Here is a 19,695-nt window from a genome sequence, read left to right as displayed (position 1 = left end):
TCGACTCCCGACAACATTCAAACGTCAGGACCAGAGGCTCCAGCTAGACCGGGGGAACCGCACAAACAGCTGCTAGACCGGGTAAGCCTTGCCCAAGGCGGCACTTTGCGGTGTTCTCCCCTCGCCCTCCCCTTCCCCCCCCCCCTGCAGGCATTCCTGTAAACGGTACCCACCAGTTGTAAATTGTGTTGTGTTACCATGTCTGACCCCAGATCAGAGGGTTCCAGCCCGGCCAAGGGGAGGGTGAAGCACTACGCTTGCTCTACATGCAGCGTTAAATTTGCGTACGGTCAAACCGACCCCCGCTGCGTGGGATGTACCACGGCACGCGCTCCCCCAGGGACTCCCGTGCCCCCCGCCGCCCCTGTGGAGCCAGGGCCCGAGCCCCAATGGGCAAGGTCCCTGGCCGCTGCCGTTTCCGGCCTGGCCTCATCCTCTACGGCAATTTTACGCCGGTTAGAGCTCAGCTCCGACGCATCCTCCTCGGAATACGCACGAGGGAGGACACGCAAGAGAAGGAGGTCCCGCAGTAGCGAGGACTCCTCCCGGAGATCACGGCGCACCAGGAGGTCAGGTAGGTCCCCCAGGTCCAGGCGGTCCGGGGACTCTCGCGGCTCTTACGGCTCCAGAGAATCTGTGCATACGTATCATAGATCAAGGCACTCGTCGCGATCCTGGTATTCTACAAGACAGGCCCGGGCTCACCATGAGTCCCCACGAGCGTCTTGCTCTCGGGCATCCCAGGACACGGCCCAAACGGCAGGTGAGGGCGGCGGGTGAGGGCAGCGGGTCGGAAGACTACGACCGCTCTGGTGCCTCGTCAGTGTCTGAACTAGACGAAGAACAAGTGTCGCGCCTAGCCAGCCTGATGGATAGCCTGGTAATATCAGTAAGGGAAACCCTCCAGGTTACGGAGGAAACAGTAGAGACGGCCCCGTCCACGGTGTCGTTTAGACGACAGAGGAAATCACGACAGGTCTTTCCGGACCACCCGGATTTCTCGGAAGCCCTTAACAAGGAGTGGCAGAACCCGGATAAAAAATTCAGGCAACCCGGGAAGACTTGGGAAATTACTTACCCGTTCCCAGGGGGCTTGAAAAAGGGTTGGGCGGTACCTCCAGTAGTCGACCCACCCGTGTCACGACTAGCTAGGAGCACAGCATTGCCAACAGCCGAAGTAGCGACGCTAGCGAACCCGCAAGACAGGAAGCTGGACACCTTGGCAAAAACAGTGTTTCAAGCCACAGGCACAGCCTTGCAACCGATATTTGCGGCTGCATGGGTCAGTAAGGCGTCCACAGCCTGGGCCAAACAATTACGAAAAGACATCATAGCAGGCGCTCCACCAAGTGAGTTGCTCGAGCTGACAGATAATATCATACAGGCAAATAAGTTTGTATGCACAGCTCAGCTTGACGCAGCCAAATTTGTGGCCCGGGCGTCCGCCGCATCGGTAGCGACAAGGAGAACACTCTGGCTGAAGAGCTGGTCAGCGGATACAGCGTCCAAGATAGCGCTAACGAAATTGCCGTTTGAAGGAGACAGGCTATTCGGCCCCAAACTGGATGTCATGATAAAGGACGCCACAGGCGGCAAGAGCACGTCACTACCGCAAATGGCGGCAAGAAAGGAGAAGGCCCCATTAAAAAAGAAGCCGTTCTTTAGGCCCTTTCGGCGCTTTCCATCCCGCCCAGGGGCAGGGCAGTGGTCCCACTCTGCGAGAACCCCTGCAGAGTCAAAGAGGGGCCCCTCATTTAAAACAAAACAGACGTGGCGAGCCCGACCCGGAACATCGAAAATGGCGGGACCAAAAAACGTGGCATGAGACACTGCCCCCACCCAGTGTCACCAGGGTGGGGGGCAGACTCTCCCAATTTTGGGAGACATGGGGGAGGCACGTGAACGACAAGTGGGTACAGGAGATTGTGACATCCGGGTACTCAATCGAATTCACGACCCTCCCACGGAATTTTTTCTGCAAGTCCAGAGTGCCGTCCACTCCGGAAGGGGTAGCCAACCTACAACAAGCAGTACAGAACCTACTGGCACAAGGGGTTGTGAAACCGGTGCCAGGAGCCCAGGAGAGGCAGGGGTTCTACTCGAACCTTTTCCTAGTACCCAAAAAGGACGGCAGAGTGAGACCGGTCCTGGACTTAAGGAGGTTGAATCGATTCGTCAGGACAAAACATTTCCGGATGGAGTCAGTCAAGTCCGTGATAACATCCATGCAGCCGGGGGAATTTCTGTCCTCGATAGATATCAAGGACGCCTACCTTCTTATCCCAATTCGGGAAACACATCAGAAATTCCTCCGCTTCGAAACACAGGGAAGGCACTTTCAGTTTACGGCGCTGCCATTCGGCCTGTCTACGTCACCAAGAGTTTTCACGAAGGTACTAGCAGCAGTGATGGCGCTAGTTCATGCGGAAGGTATAGCGGCTATTCCATACCTAGACGACATACTAATAAAAGCACCATCGTGGGACGACAACGTCAGGAGCCTGAACGTCACGATAAAAACCCTACAAGAATTCGGCTGGATAGTGAACCACGAAAAGTCATGCCTAATACCAACACAACGTTTGCAATTTCTGGGCATGATATTCGACACCAGCCTCCACCGGATCCTGCTACCTCAAGCAAAGGCACACAAGCTCCGGCAGGGCGTCCGGTCCCTAAGGCAGGGGAAACCACTGACCATCAGATACTGCATGGCTATCCTAGGCCAGATGGTGGCAGCATTCGAGGCAATCCCCTTCGCTCAGTTCCGATCAAGGATGTTACAACACCTGATACTGTCACGCTGGAATGGGTCCCGGCTGACCCTTGAACGTCAGATCCAGATAACCCCTCAGGTCCGAGGGTCACTGAAATGGTGGCTGAGACCTGGCAGGCTTCAGGCAGGGCGACCGTTGGGCCCCAGGCGATGGACAGTAGTGACGACGGACGCCAGCCTTTCGGGTTGGGGCGGAACACTGAGGGACCAATCGGTTCAAGGAGTGTGGTCACAAAGAGAGGCAAGGCTTCACATAAACATTCTAGAACTGCGAGCCATCTACCGGACGCTCCAACACTTCGGACCCAGTCTCAAGAGAAAAAGCGTACGCATACAGACGGACAACACCACAGCGGTGGCCTATATCAACCGGCAAGGTGGGACACGGAGCTCGTCGGTAATGAGCGAGGTGGCAGCCATACTGACATGGGCAGAGAGGCATCTAAGCTCAATATCCGCGGTGTACATCCCCGGAGTAGAAAACTGGATGGCGGATTACCTAAGACGGGAAAGGATAGATCCCGGCGAATGGGGCCTGCATCCAGAAATTTTTCAAACGATATGCCGGAAATGGGGCACACCAGATGTGGACCTCATGGCGTCACAGTTAAACTGCAAGATACACCCATTTGTGTCCCGAGCCCGGGACCCACAGGCAGCGGCAACCGATGCCCTGACAATTCCGCGGAGGGAGTACAAACTCCTATACGTATTCCCGCTCATACCGAGGATCCTGGGGAAAATCAAGCAGGAAGGGCGACCAGCAATATTGGTAGCACCAAATTGGCCAAGAAGGAGCTGGTACGCGGCCATCATAGAAATGCTGTTCGACACACCGTGGCACCTTCCGGAGCGAAGAGACCTGCTATCCCAGGGGCCTTTTGTTCACCCGGATTCCAGGTCTCTACATTTGACGGCCTGGCCGTTGAGACCGAGGTATTGAGAAGGAAAGGTTATGCGGAGAATGTCATCCAGACAATGATACGAGCCAGAAAAGCAGCCTCGTCAGCAATCTACTATAGAGTCTGGAAGCGCTTCTTCATCTGGTGCGAGGAGAGGCGTTTACAACCAATGCAATTTTCGGTGTCCAGAATTCTTGCATTCCTACAATCAGGCCTTGAAGTAGGATTAAGGGTAGGATCGCTGAGGGGCCAGGTGTCAGCACTAACGGTACTGTTCCAAAGACCAATTGCAAACAGGATGGCAGTACGGACTTTCCTGCAAGGAGTTGCCCATACAACACCCCCGTTTAAGCCTCCGGTCCAAACTTGGGAGCTCAATCTCGTGTTAGACACTATTACGGACCAGCCGTTTGAGCCGCTCAAGGAAATCCCTATGCGGTTACTAACCTGGAAGGTGGCATTTCTCGTCGCTATCACATCGATCCGGAGGGTCTCAGAACTAGCGGCATTGTCTATACAAACGCCATATATGGCCTTCCACCAGGACAAAGTGGTACTAAGACCATCACCCGAGTTTTTACCAAAAGTAGTCTCTCAGTTTCATATTAATGAAGAAATCGTTTTGCCCTCCTTTTGTCCAAATCCAGTACACAAAAAGGAAAAACTACTGCACCACCTGGACGTAGTAAGGGCGCTGAGAACCTATGTGAAGAGAACAAGGGATTTCCGCAAGACCGACTCCCTCTTCGTTATTCCGGAGGGGACCCGAAGGGGCCTAGCAGCCTCAAAAATCACCCTATCGAAATGGATAAGGTCCCTGATAACGGAAGCATATCGAGCCTCGGGACGCTCGCCACCATTTCGGGTTACGGCCCACTCCACACGGGCGGTGGGGGCCTCCTGGGCAGTCCGTCACGGAGCCTCAGCCCTCCAGGTGTGTAAGGCAGCCACCTGGACTTCCGTACATACTTTTTCGAAGTTTTATAGAGTCCACATAGCCGCATCATCCGACGCCGCTCTTGGACGGAAAATCTTGCAGGCCGCAGTCGTTTGACCGCACGTGCAGTGCCCACCCAATATATGTTTCTTTCGGGACTGCTTGTGAACGTCCCATGGTCTAGGCTGTGGCCCCCAATGATACGGACGAGAAACAGATATTTTTGGTATAACTTACCGTAAAATCTCTTTCTCGTCGCGTTCATTGGGGGCCACAGCACCCACCCCTTATTATTTAGGCGGTTGCCGGAACTCTCTGTTCTTCGGTCATTTTTTTGGTGGCAAAGAATTACGCCAGATTTATGTTTGGTATGTATATAACACAATATGTATAAATGTACTCCCACTGGCTTCCTACTGCTTGCAGACAGACTAATTAGCTGAGTGCCTGCAGGGGGGATATAGCCAGCGGGGAGGAGCTAACACTTTTTTGCTTAGTGTCGCCTCCTAGGGCAGTGGCTATATCCCATAGTCTAGGCTGTGGCCCCCAATGAACGCGACGAGAAAGAGATTTTACGGTAAGTTATACCAAAAATATCTGTTTCTATGTAAACCTAGGCTGATTTCCTGACCGCTGCTGAAATAAAGTTATGACTACGTGTGTCACTGCCATACCAGTACAATTCTGTCATTTTTTTCTATGCCAAGGTTTGTGTGGAATAGAAATACTATTTATTTATTTTTGTTTTGTCTAGGCCTCCTGTCCACGGGCGATATTTCACTGCATTACCTGCGGCGTTAACGCAATGAACGCTTTTCATAGGTTAACTATGGAAAGCGCAGCCTAATGTACACCAGCGATTTTCCGCTTGCTTATAAAAATCGCATCATGCCGTGATGTTCTGCAATGAACCTATAATGATAGAAAAATTGATAGGAAATAACTGAACTGTGAATGCTGCCCTCAGACAGCAATTTTATGCAAGGGTGGTTGTATGTAATATATACAGCACATAATACTTGTTCTCAATTTATTCTTTTACCACAGAGAGGAAGAATTAGCATGTAGTGGACCTTTGTCCCAAAAACAAGCTGAATATTTCCTGTCCCATCAGGTATGCCAATTCTTGAATGCTATTTATACTTCTATGCCACTTTCTTGAAATTTCTTTAATCAAGTATTCTACTTGAAAATAGCTCCTAGACATTAAAGGGTATTGCACAGGTGATGTAATTATTGTCGGTGCCTCAGACATTGCTACATGTGTTCTTACTATAGGAGATCCTGAATACATGACCTGTTGGTGGTCCTTGAGGACTGGAGTTGGGGACCCCTGAATTAGAGGAGCTGTGATGTAGTCAGTGCTTTCTATCTTATGCAGTGACAGCGGCCATGGGAATCTGCTGATCTGTCGGGATTCAAGCGGTGGGACCCCTCCGATGATCTATTGATGAACCATCAGTCATCAACAGAAAAAAAAATAGTGTCTCGGAATACCCTTTTAAAGAAATTCTTTATGCGTTTCCTTTTTTTCCCCAGCTTAACACCGAAAATGCAAAGAAAAGTTGGTTTGCGCTGTTTAACCCCTTATTACCCCATGGAGTAAATATATGTCTTGACTTGGAAGCAGTTCCCACAAATGAACAAACATTTATGTTTCATGGATAGTGCAGGGTCAGAAGCTGAGCATGTGCCATCCGCAGCTGGAGCTGAGTGACAGCTGGCCTCTTGCTACAAAAGCGGGGATTGGTGAAAATGCAGATGCCCCTGCTGTTGACGGCTTACATGCTGCATTGAATGTTGATGCGGCATGCAAATGGTTAGAAGAGTGAGTGCACTCCCTCTTTGACATCATTGGCCCTCTGCCATGCACTTACGTGGTGGCAATTGATTGCCATAGTAACTAGACGCCAGACAATATTGTAATGGCCTGCTATGAGAAGCGATTATGAATTGTGGTGCAGAAGTACTGTAATGTATCAGTGTGATAATGGCATCGCAGGTTCAAGTCCCCTACGTGGACATATAAAAGAAAAAAGCCTTTTTGTGAAGTTTCCCCTCTATTTTAAAAAGATTGAAAAAAAAACACATTTTGTATCGCATTCGTAATGACTCATACAATAAATTAAACATGCTTTTTATCCTGCATAGCAACTGCTATAAGAATCTACATAGGTTGCAGCATGTAGGGGGTTAACAGCGGGTTTCACGGTCCTTATGTATCTCTGCTGTTGCAGCGGGAGGCCACAGTCGCTAACAGCCTGCTCCCTCCTCTGGATGTCATGGGTGCAGCATCTGATCCTATGGCATCCACATGGCGTAAGTTTACGTCCTGATGCGTTAAGTACCTCTCAGCCAGGACATAAACTTCTGTGACATCCTGTGACGTTAAGGGGCTAAAAATATTTCACACAAAATGTGATTTATACAGTAGATTATTTTCTGTTTACATATGCCCTTTAATGTAGTACTGTGCCTCAGATTGTGACTCCATGGAACAGAGCCTAAGGGACTATGTGTATGAGGCCTAAATGATACTGAATTACCTTTATCTTAAGCCTGTGTTTTGAAGGATTCTCCATTTATAAGGGCTAATTCCCACGGGCGAATTTCCGTTGCGTATCACGCGTCGGAAATCCGCAGCGGTGCCCCGCAGCTATTGGGTTCAATTGAACCTAATAGCGCAATGCCCGCGGTGCGGAATTCCACCGTGGAATTCCGCCCTGTGAATTCTCCCGTACTCTCCCGCATCATGTTTTTATTTGCCGCTGGCGTATGCGCGGACGGCTTCCACTGCACTCAATGGAAGCCGTCCATCACGCTATCTTTCGCTGTGTAGCACAGCGGAAGATAGCGTGAAAACGCTTCCCTGCCTACCGCCGGACGCGTCATATGACACGGTGGGTGTGTCATGTGACGTGGCCGGCGTGTCTTGCGCTCTATTGCGCATGCGCGCCGGAGCATCATGCAGGACGTCGGATCTGGAGGTAAGTATGGGGTCTCTGGAGGGGCGTCGTGACGGGCTTCGCTGCGGTATTCCGCTTGCGGAGCCGGTCACGGCCGTGGGCATTAGGCCTAAAGTTGGAATACATGTTTATGTTGACATTCTACAATGTTTGTCACATTTTATGACTGCACAACATTGTATAATATTCTTCTGATTCTTGCTGCGCTAAAAAGACAGAACCAAGGCCGAATGCAGCGAGATGCGACCCATGTCCCTGCAGTCACCTCCGGCTTACCTGTCCGGCGTCTTCACTCTGGATGTGCCGCAATTTCCACCCCATGAGCGGAATATTGCAGGTGATTTCCACTCATGGGCATGGAAATGCATTTTTCAATGCATGTCCTATGGGCTGTATTTGCTGGGGGATCCAGAGCTCCAGATCTCGCAGTGCGAATACACCCATGTGCATTACACCTAAACCAGAGATAGGGGCACAAGAAAGTTTTGGACTGAGGCCTCATGTCCACGGGACGCATGGATTCCTTGCAAGGAATCCCGCACGGAATCCAGCACTGTGCGCGGCAAGTGAGCCCTGCTTACCTGCATTCCCTGGCATTGCGCGAATTCCTCAACTTCAGGGTTTGCTGTACTGCACATTGTCCTCAAGGCTCACTGTCAAAACATGCGCAGTACAGTTTTTTTTCGTTGTTGTGTTTTATTTTGTTTTTTTTTAATCTCCTGCTTTCCCACAGATCCGCAGGACATCTGCACCGTTAGCTGCAGGTGTGTTGCGGATTGCACGGCTTCCAACGACTTCAATTGAAGTCATCCTTGCGGGATCCACAGTAAAATGGAGCATGCTGCAGTTTGTTTTCCGGACAAGAAGGTCTGCAAATCAAATCCACATGTGTTAATCCATTTGTGGACACCCATGTATCTCTATGGGTGGCTTGATTTGCGGATTCCACAAATCAAACCTGCCCAGTTGACATTGAGCCTCATGCACGCGGGGCAAATTGTATTTCGGATACCTCGCTTGTCACCGGCACAGGGCAATCCGCTGCTCAATTTGCCCATAGATGTGTATGATGATTCCTCTGCTCCACGCACACATGCAGATTTTATTTGCGGAGACAATGTGTCGAAAATCAAATCGCAGCTCTATTTTGGCCCAGATTCCAGGTGGACGGCTTCCATATAAGTCAATGGAAGTGGTCCGTCCCACGGCCTTCTCGCAATGAGCATTGCGGAAGGGTCGCAGGATCCACGTCATCGCCTAGCGACGGCGCAGGGAAATCTGTACTGCACATGTGCTCCGGCAGCACATCCGCAGTACAGAAGAAAAGAAGCGGTGACAGGTGAGCAGGGTCACGGGCACGGGCAGATTTCTCATGCGGAATCTGTGTGCGCTGTGTGCAGGTGGCCGTACAGGGATTCTGCAAAGATAGTTATTCCCTGATTAATCTATCTGATTAGTGGGGACTAGAGATGAGCGAGCATACTCGCTAAGGGCAATTGCTCGAGCGAGCATTGCCCTTAGCAAGTACCTGCCCGCTCGAGAGAAAAGGATCGGCTGCCGGCGGCGGGCAGGGAGCGGCGGGGGAGAGCGGAGAGGAACGGAGGGGAGATCTCTCTCCCCCCCCCCCCTCTTCCCGCTGCCCCTGCTCACTGCCACAGCTCACCTATCACCTGCGTCGGCAGCCGAACTTTTTCTCTCGAGCGGGCAGGTACTTGCTATGGGCAATGCTCGCTCGAGCAATTGCCCTTAGCGAGTGTGCTTGCTCATCTCTAGTGCGGACCCAACCCCTGAGAACGAAGGTTCTGAAGGTCCCAGCAGGACGGAGTGCAAGCACTTGAAATCATCAATATCCTGCACTCCCATTGAAATGAATGGAGCTACAGAAAGCTTAGGGACACCCATTCTTGATATTGTGGGGATCCCAGCACGTGGACCCGCGCCAATCATAAAGCTATGGTTTTCTGGTCATCTTCTACATGCCATTTAATATGGAAGACATTGTAAATGATTGTATATTGGCTACTGTTTGATTTAAATGCATCTTTAATCCAACTGCTGTGTATTCTAGGCTTCATTACTCAAGAATGATGAAAGTAAAGCTCTCTCTCCTGTCCTGTTGCAAAAGGAGTTGAACAATCTACTGAAGTTTAATCCAGACTTTGCTGAAGCTGTGAGTCTTCCAGACACCATCATTACATGCATGGGTTTACTTCTTTTTTTTAAGGAACATTCCAGGCAAAACATTTACACTGTGTTATGGCTTTCGCAAGGCAAAGCGCGAATCTCTTGCATTGGGTCGAGATCCATCAGTGGCTGTTCTAGAAATAATTGACTCTCATATCGGTGGCATCATTTTAGACAACAGGTTAAAGCTAGCCTAATTTACTGATATATGCTGTAAATAAGAAATTTTGTGCACTGTTTCATAAAAATGTTATCATATACTTCTCTGCTGGTAACTTTTTGTACTGGCTAAAATTACAGCATAGGGTCTGTGTGGAGTAGATGCAACATTTTTCCCCTTTCATAAGCAGGTTGCATTTCATAAAGGTGTGTGTATATATGTATAGGTGTGTGTGTGTGTGTGTGTGTGTGTATATATATATATATATATATATCTCCATGTGGGTTACTATCTCATTCCATTTTGCGTGGTGTGTTCCATTAAATGGTCACCAGTATATGTCACTGATGCTCTTACAGAATTGCAGGTCCTTGTCTTAGGAGTAATGAGGTGTGGTTTAGTCCTCCGCTGAGAGCATAGTATTTTGCTAGGCCATGTGTTTTTCCTTTTAGTAGATGGTCATTAAGTGTAAAGGACACCCTACGAAATACATACAATTGGACACCCGGCTGCTTCTCTCTTAAAAATGCATACATTAAAAGTACTATATTCTTAAAACAATTCTCCTATCCTGGACAAAGACTGCCACACTGCTGCTCTGACTAAAGGCCCATTTACCTGGAGTGATGATCGCTCAAACGACTGCTTGAGTGACAGCTTTGAGCGATCATTTTGCATAAACATTTAAGTAGCTACTCAGCTACTTAAGAGCAATTAAATGTGCAAATGAAGCCTTAGATGAAAGCAGTTAATAGCCCTAGAGCGCTTATCTGCTTTCAGTTCTTTTGTTCTCCAGTGGGAAACCATCCTATCAGCACTACCTGTGGAGAACTGCTGATAAGGCTGAAGGATGATTTTTAGGTTTGACTGAATTTAACGATAAGCTAGCAGTGCACGAAAAGTGCACAATGACAGTGCGTTTCGATGCAACGATTATCGTTCAACGATCGCTTTTTAGTGATTTTTGGGTGATCATCGCTCTGGGTAAATGGACCTTAACTAACGACCACCTATCTGTGAGTGACTTTGTGAGTTACATGTAATGATGTCAACGGGGCTCTGAGCTCCGTCCCTAATCACATGACTGATGTCATCGCAGGTCCTTCATACCTGTGCACTGAATGAGGGATTACGGGCTGACTACGTCCCCTGTTGCCTCGATTGCTATGGATACAGCAGTACTAAGTCTGCCAGTTTGTTTGTTGTGAGACAGCTGGACACCTGTGTGGAGACTAATAAATGACACCTTACAAATATACACATACATAGCTGGCGGTGCAAGCTGACCAACAACATTGAAGCATAGTTCTTCCTCAGTATCTTCACATCTCCTGATATCATTGCATTTCAAGTGGTAATGCCGCCAACACCAGTCCAGCCTTCATCTAATTGACAACCATTGTCCAGTGTTGAAACAAACCGTCGCTGTCGTGCAAACATTTCACCACAGGGGATTCAACGCTGCCGTGAAGCTAATGCAGCTTACATGACACAGCAACAAGCCACGATTTCAACTCAGCAAGCAGCTGAAGTTTGTAAATCTTGCACGGAAATATTTTAAGCAACTCCAATTCCTTTCACTATATCAAAATGCTAAAGACCACCTGTCTGTGAGTGATATGTGACTGAGTGAGTTACATGTGATGTCACAGTCATGTGATCAGTCACAGGCTCTGAGCTCTGCCTCTGATCACATGATGGTGAAGTCATCACAGGTCCTAAAACGTGCAGAGCCTGACAGCAGCCATGTGCTATAGGACCTATGATTATGTAACTCTCATGTAATCAGTGGCGGAGCTCAGAGCCCTGGTGACATCATCGCAGGTCCTGTAAGCACACGGCTGCTGTCCAACTCTGCTGGTTTAGGACCTGTGACAAACTCCAATCCATTTCACTGTTATGGGAATAATATCATATTCCAGAAGATTTCACCAGTCTGCTCCAAATTGGTTATAATGAGAAGTTTCATGCCTGAAAATGTATTTGAGTCTGACTTCATCTTTTCTAATACCCTTTTGCTTTATTGTTAATATCAAGGTACAGATATAGTTGAACATGACGCACCAATTACATGCACGCCCCCTAACATCATAACTCATGATTGGCTTAGTATGTAATGACTCTATGATTAACATATGTTAACGCCCCAGGAGTATGCTGCTACCAAACACGTCACCTCTAACCAGATGAGAACAAACCACACTTATACAATGTTCATTATACAAGTAGCTTTTCCTTATTAGTGGTGGGGGCCCCAGAGCACTCTCTTAGATAAGTTTCCTGTTAAAAAGCTGCGTTGGAGTGAAGCGCACATTCTGTCTGCACATACAAGTGTATAATATTGAGCTTGTTAACCATTTAACTGCTAGCCATCCCCTATGAAGGTAGATATATATAATGTGTTTGCCTAGGCTGATTTTTAGAAACACATTTATTATTACTATAACAACTATATTCTATTAGTAAGTGGCACATTGCGCCACCAGAAACACTGGTACTAGTAGTCTAAGATAGGCCAGTAATGCTTACATGGACGGTGTGTAGTGTCTTTAGCCTGCCAATGCATACTAATGCACAGTGTACATCATGTAGTCAGAAAAGCAGTGCAGCAGTCTTTGCTTATCTAGAATTGGAGGATCGATTTAAGGCCACTCTGTCATTTATTGCGAAAAATGGAGCACTTTCTAGGAGAACCCACTGTTATGGGTCCCAGATGTGTCAAATTCAAGAAAAGGAAGACGGTAGAAAAAAATTTGGGGTGATAGAACGTACAATAACGTTATTTAAAGGGTTTGTCCAAGTTAAGGGAAAACAGTCAATGGTCCCCCATGCATTACAATATCTAATCGGCAGTTATTCACCTCTCCCCAGTCCCTTATTCGTCCGCTTGCTCCAGTCTCTGTTGTCTGTTTACAGGCTGCTGTGATGTCCCATAAACCTGCTGTAGCAGCCAATGACAGCACTTAACCATGATTGCTGAGCGCTGTCATTGGTTGCTACAGCTTGTTTGTATACGGGCTCTGCCTGCTAAGTGTCGTCACAGGGAGAAAGGAGGTGATGGTGGAGGATGAGCGGGGATGATGGTGGAGGATGAGCGGGGAGAGGTGAGTAACTGCTGATTTATTGTTTTAAGGCAGGGGTGATCCGTTGACAGGGTTTTTCTTAACTTGGACAACCCCTTAAAGTTTCAGTGGCACCAGGTGCAAGATTTCAGACATCGCATTTCCTTTGAGTGCAGGGTGCTAAAGTCGCCGTAGAGCTGATGGCAAATGTAGTTCTACATAGGCGTCATTTAGTTGAATGGTTGTTCATGTAATACCAGCAGCTGTGAACTAAAGCTTTATTACAGTGAAGTTTCTTTATTTATTTCAGCATTATCTAAGCTATTTAAATAGTCTGCGTGTCCAAGATGTCTTCAGTTCAACACATAGTCTGCTTCATTACTTTGACCGCCTAATCCTTACTGGTGCGGAGAGTAAAAGCAATGGAGATGAAGGTTATGGAAGGAGCCTACGATATGCTGCACTCAACCTAGCTGCACTCCATTGTCGCTTTGGACATTAGTATGTTTTTGATTCCTTTTTGAACATCAATACTTAATATTAATAACATTTTATGCAAATCATGGATTGATGCCATTCTTTTGTTATGCATCAGTTTTTGAAGATAAGGTGGTTATTGTGGGAACACTAATTTTGCATGTTGCTTTTCTATTTTCCATCTTGTGTAGTGTGCTTATATTGTTTGTTTTTTGTTTTATCTAATGTAGTGTTATTAAATATTCGCATGTGGGCATTTATTTAAGGCTGCGGCTGCATTAAAACGTTCAACCACAGTTTGTGGTAAAATTGCTGCAACGCTGTGACACATGCATTACTTTAAGGCTGGGTTCACACAGGGCGGATTTGCCGCGGAAATTCCGCCGCGGCAAATCCGCCTGCGGCCGCTAATCTCGGGATTAGCCAGCCATGTGGACGAGATTTCTGAGAAATCTCATCCACATGGGACGGCCAATCCGCTGCGGTAAGTCAGGCAGGAACCACGGCTGCAGCGACCGCAGCCACGGCTTTAAAGTATGCAGCATGTCTATTTATTTTTTCTTTCCGCTGCGGCTGCACTCTCCTCTATGGAAGCGCCGGCCGCAGCAGAAGAGCGAGCGGCCGGGCCGCTTGAGAGCCGCCGCGGGTTTTTCCACGGCGGTTCTTCCGGCGGAAATCTCGCGGTTTTTGCTGCGGCCAAACCGTGAGATTTCCGGCGGGAATCCGCCCTGTGTGAACCCAGCCTAATGTTTCCCTTTAGGAAAAACGGTTTACAGCTTGTAACATTCAACTTTCTTACCATAGAGTGTGACTTAAGTGCGGATGTATTGCCATAGAGCTTTGACATAGAAGTGTGTATGTATATTTACTTTAAAAGGGAATATTTTTTACATTTTCATTGTATCTATTAAGTGTTTGTTTCTTGTAGTCATCAAGCAGAGCTTGCACTGCAAGAAGCCATAAGGATCGCACAAGAATCCAGTGACCATGTCTGCCTGCAGCATTGTCTGGTACGTTCAGTATGCTTTGCTCTTTATGAGGACAGGTAAAAATAGAGAAACTATTGCTTGTGCTTAGCATTTCTGTACAAATAAGCAAATAAGAGACTACCATCAAGTGGTGGTATTTCTAGGTTAATTTCTAAATTAAATTGACCACCTACTCTTACCCTGATTTAATAATTTATTTGGTGTGTACATATGTTGTAAACACTTGATAACAAGGAAACTTTTTATGATGGTGTTTCTTTTTTTTTCTTGTTTCCCAGAGTTGGTTGTACATATTAAAGAACAGAAAAGGTGAGGATAACAGTGTGCTATTGGAACACTCTGTAAAGAAGGCTGTGCACTTTGGACTGCCAGTAAGTTACTACTTTGGTTACTTCTGTTACGTAGAGACTAAGGAGCTATATGGAGCTATAAGTGCCAATTTTGTTAGTAAAACTATTTATTTTTCTTCTTGCTTGTATAACATATAACACCAACATATTCTGTAGCTCTATACAGAAATTGTCATCACTTAAAATATTTTCTGTCCTCAGTATACCTAGCTTAAACGTATACTGGGACCAATTTCATAGGAAACCAATTCATCTATTGGTATAGGATGAAATAAAGAAGCCCACAGAAACACAGAACATAAAGACTCCCTGTCCGTGTTACTCTTGGTTAGATTTGAACCTGGGAACCTTCCAAAGTGTTGCAAGTCCATAGTACTAACCACTAAGTGAAAAAGCATTATAATGCAGAATCGGTGATCATCCGTTTGTAATAAAGTATGATTTCGATTGTCCATTCAAGCAGCTGCTTACTAGAGTGGACAGCAGAAAATAACACCCATTAGGCATTTGTTGCTTTTTAGTTAACAATATACCGTATTTTTCGCTCTATAAGACGCACTTTTCTTCCCTTCAAACCGGGGGAGGGGCGAAAGTTGCTGCGTCTTGGAAAGCAAATGCGCTGAAATTTGTCTCGATCGCTATTTTTTCGCACAATCGCAAATTTAATGCGCCAGTGAAATTTAGCTAGCACGGTGGAGCGTTAAACCCGCGATCGCACAAACAAATGTGCGATTAGTTAAAAGCTTTCTATTCTCCCCACTGCCGCCCATACATACCGCTGATTGGTGGTGAGCGCCGGCGGGAACTGCTGCTGCTCCCCGCCTCCAACAAACGGCCGCTGTGACATGGAGCTCCGGTTTTTCAGACTCTTCTGCTCCGTCGCCCGGCAGTAACCCTGTCCTATCCCTGGGTGAGTTCTAAATATTTTTTCCCTGTTTTTCCGCTCTAAAACGGGGGTGCGTCTTATCGACTGGTGCATCGTATAGAACGAAAAATACGGTAGTTACCCAGATTAGGAAATATAATTACAGCTATAACATCAACACTACATGATCATTACATTGCTTCTATTTGCTGATCTTATATCTGGACTTGGTAGACAGGCCAATAATGCCAGCTGTGGCCTGCGGAGTGTGAGTGATGCAAGACTCTGTGTTGAAGGTATCTTGCAGATGCCTATTTTCACTCTATTAATGTAGTCTGAAGGTTCAAAAGAGCTATATGTTCACATTAATAGGGGTGTCAGGGATGGTGACCTTTGGCATGCAGTTTGGCTGATAACTATCTGATATATTTTACAAGTTAGACACTTTGCATTAAACATTCTTAAAAATGTAGATTTTTTTTCTATTTTTTTTATGACCATATCCAATACTAGGATACTAACATAAGCAACACTTTGTCGTTTAGTATCTCGCTTCTCTTGGCCTTCAGTCTTTGGTCCAGCAAAGAGCGTTTGCAGGAAAGACCGCAGATAAACTTATGGATGCACTTAAGGATTCTGACCTTCTTCACTGGAAGCACAGTTTATCTGACCTAATAGACATCAGCACTGCTCAAAAGACAGCAATCTGGAGACTGTATGGACAGAGGTATGTATTCCTTCTTCTGAACCTAAGAATATTAGGTGAAAAGTTTCCCAAATGATATTTTAGTGCAGCATTAGTAATTTTCTTACTGCTGAGCACCTAATATCCATCACTCCAACCATCCAAGTAGAAAATTATGATTTATTTAAGAGTATCCACAACATTTCTTAGCTCTTGTTTGGTCAGTTATTATTTTCTTAAAGGGATTGCACAGAAATAGAAAATCCTGGCTGCTTTCTTCCAAAACGGTCTCTCCTGTCCATAGGCTGTGTGTGGTATTTCAGCTCAACCTCATTCACATCAGTGGAAGCATAGCTGCAGTACCAGATGGAACCTATGGGCAAGTGTGGTGCTGGTTTTGGCAAAACCTTTAACCCTTTCCAATCCAATTTCTATCCTGGTTTTCCTAGGGGGCTTAAACTTTTTCTGCTGTTATACAATGGCGCTATATGCAGGCTAAAGCCAGTACTGCATATTGGATAGGCTCCGACAGCAGAGAGGCTGGCAATATAAAGTAAGAGAACCCCGACGAATGTCTTCCAACATCGAAGCTGTACAGCCTTCAATCATAATGTCTTCAGAGGTCACACAGTGGATTGGAAAGGGTTAAGTAAATATTCATGAAGTGTAAGGTCACTTTCACACTAGCCTATTACAGTTGAGTTTCCCAGCCTGACTGCAAGTCTACTCACTGAAACCCACAGCATCATATGGATCACAGCTCTATGATGTGATCCCTATGTTTCATTTGATATGTTTTTAACATTTCCATGATACCTGTAATGCATTACCCATGTGGTAATGCTGGCATAATAAATAGAGATGAGTGAGCACCAAAATGCTCGGGTGCTCGTTACTCGGGACGAAATTTTCACGATGCTCGAGGGTTCGTTTCGAGTAACGAACCCTATTGAAGTCAATGGGCGACCCGAGCATTTTTGTATATCGCCGATGCTCGCTAAGGTTTCCATTTGTGAAAATCTGGGCAATTCAAGAAAGTGATGGGAACGACACAGAAACGGATAGGGCAGGCGAGGGGCTACATGTTGGGCTCCATCTCAAGTTCCCAGGTCCCACTATTAAGCCACAATAGCGGCAAGAGTGGCTCCCCCCCTCCCAACAATTTTTACTTCTGAAAAGCCCTCAGTAGCACCACACTACCTCCAACAAAGCACAATCACTGCCTGCATGACACTCCGCTGCCACTTCTCCTGGGTTACATGCTGCCCAATCCCCCCTGCACGACCCAGTGTCCACAGCGCACACCAAATTGTCCCTGCGCAGCCTTCAGCTGCCCTCATGCCACACCACCCTCATGTCTATTTATAAGTGCGTCTGCCATGAGGAGGAACCGCAGGCACACACTGCAGAGGGTTGGCACGGCTAGGCAGCGACCCTCTTTAAAAGGGGCGGGGCGATAGCCCACAATGCTGTACAGAAGCAATGAGAAATATAAACCTGTGCCACCGCCATCAGGAGCTGCACACATGGGCATAGCAATGGGGAACCTATGTGCCACACAGTATTCATTCTGTCAAGGTGTCTGCATGCCCCAGTCAGACCGCGGTTTTTTATAAATAGTCACAGGCAGGTACAACTCCGCAATGGGAATTCCGTGTGCACCCACAGCATGGGTGGCTCCCTGGAACCCACCGGCTGTACATAAATGTATCCCATTGCAGTGCCCTGGACAGCAGAGCTAACGTCAGATTAAATGCAGGTGGGCTTCGACCCACACTGCATGCCCCAGTCAGACTGGGGTTCTTTATAAGTAGACACATGCAGTTACAACTCTGTGTGGACTGACAGCATGGGTGGGTGCCAGGAAGCCACCGGCGGTACATAAATATATCCCATTGCATTGCCCAGCACAGCTGAGGTAATGTCATGTTTAATGCAGGTGGGCTTCGGCCCACACTGCATGCCCCAGTCAGACTGGGGTTCTTTAGAAGTGGACACATGCAGTTACAACTCCATGTGGGCCGACAGCATGGGTGGCTCCCTGGAACCCACCGGCGGTACATAAATCTATCCCATTGCAGTGCCCAGCACAGCTGATGTAACGTGAGCTTTAATGCAGGTGGGCAAAAAATTAATTGGATTACACTGTAGGCGAGGGCCCCAAAAAAATTGGTGTACCAACAGTACTAATGTACCTCAGAAAAATTGCCCATGCCCAACCAAGAGGGCAGGTGAAACCCATTAATCGCTTTGGTTAATGTGGCTTAATTTGTAACTAGGCCTGGAGGCAGCCCAGTTAAAATAAAAATTGGTTCAGGCGCAAGTTTCAACGCTTCAATGAGCATTGAAACGTATAAAAATTGTTTACAAAAATTATATGACTGAGCCTTGTGGGCCTAAGAAAAATTGCCCGTTCGGCGTGATTACGTGAGGTTTCAGGAGGAGGAGGATGAATATAATACACAGATTGATGAAGCTAAAATGTCCCCGTTTTTGATGGTGATAGAGAACGATGCTTCCATCCGCAGGTGCAGCCTACGTATTGTTTAGGTATCGCTGCTGTCCGCTGGTGGAGAAGAAAAGTCTGGGGAAATCCGGACTTTGTTCATCTTTATGAGTGTAAGCCTGTCGGCACTGTCGGTTGACAGGCGGGTACGCTTATCCGTGATGATTCCCCCAGCCGCACTAAACACCCTCTCTGACAAGACGCTAGCCGCAGGACAAGCAAGCACCTCCAAGGCATAGAGCGTGAGTTCAGGCCACGTGTCCAGCTTCGACACCCAGTAGTTGTAGGGGGCAGAGGCGTCACAGAGGACGGTTGTGCGATCGGCTACGTACTCCCTCATCATCCTTTTACAGTGCTCCCGCCGACTCAGCCTTGACTGGGGAGTGGTCACACAGTCTTGCTGGGGAGCCAGAAAGCTGTCAAAGGCCTTAGAGAGTGTTCCCCTGCCTGTGCTGTACATGCTGCCTGATCTCCGCGCCCCCCTTGCTACCTGGCCCTCGGAACTGCGCCTTCTGCCACTAGCGCTGTCGGATGGGAATTTTACCATCAGCTTGTCCGCCAGGGTCCTGTGGTATAGCATCACTCTCGAACCCCTTTCCTCTTCGGGTATGAGAGTGGAAAGGTTCTCCTTATACCGTGGGTCGAGCAGTGTGTACACCCAGTAATCCGTAGTGGCCAGAATGCGTGTAACGCGAGGGTCACGAGAAAGGCATCCTAACATGAAGTCAGCCTTGTGTGCCAGGGTACCTGTACGCAACACATGGCTGTCCTCACTAGGAAGATCACTTTCAGGATCCTCCTCCTCCTCCTCCTCAGGCCATACACGCTGAAAGGAT

At 47.5% G+C, this 19,695-nt stretch overlaps 1 protein-coding gene across 1 annotated transcript in view; it reads left to right on the top strand.

Moving 5' to 3' along the window:
• ANAPC5 (anaphase promoting complex subunit 5) overlaps window positions 1-19,695 on the top strand; it is a 58,327-nt gene that overhangs the window by 7,686 nt on the left and 30,946 nt on the right. Inside the window, exons 5-10 of the mRNA XM_066603277.1 lie at window positions 5,663-5,729; window positions 9,650-9,751; window positions 13,298-13,488; window positions 14,393-14,474; window positions 14,732-14,824; window positions 16,214-16,395. Coding sequence (XP_066459374.1) covers window positions 5,663-5,729; window positions 9,650-9,751; window positions 13,298-13,488; window positions 14,393-14,474; window positions 14,732-14,824; window positions 16,214-16,395 — 717 coding nt within the window. The remainder of the gene's footprint in view (window positions 1-5,662; window positions 5,730-9,649; window positions 9,752-13,297; window positions 13,489-14,392; window positions 14,475-14,731; window positions 14,825-16,213; window positions 16,396-19,695) is intronic.

The sequence above is a fragment of the Eleutherodactylus coqui genome, chromosome 5 (assembly GCF_035609145.1).
Source record: "Eleutherodactylus coqui strain aEleCoq1 chromosome 5, aEleCoq1.hap1, whole genome shotgun sequence".
NCBI lineage: Eukaryota > Metazoa > Chordata > Amphibia > Anura > Eleutherodactylidae > Eleutherodactylus > Eleutherodactylus coqui.
This window is presented reverse-complemented; position numbering and strand designations above follow the sequence as displayed.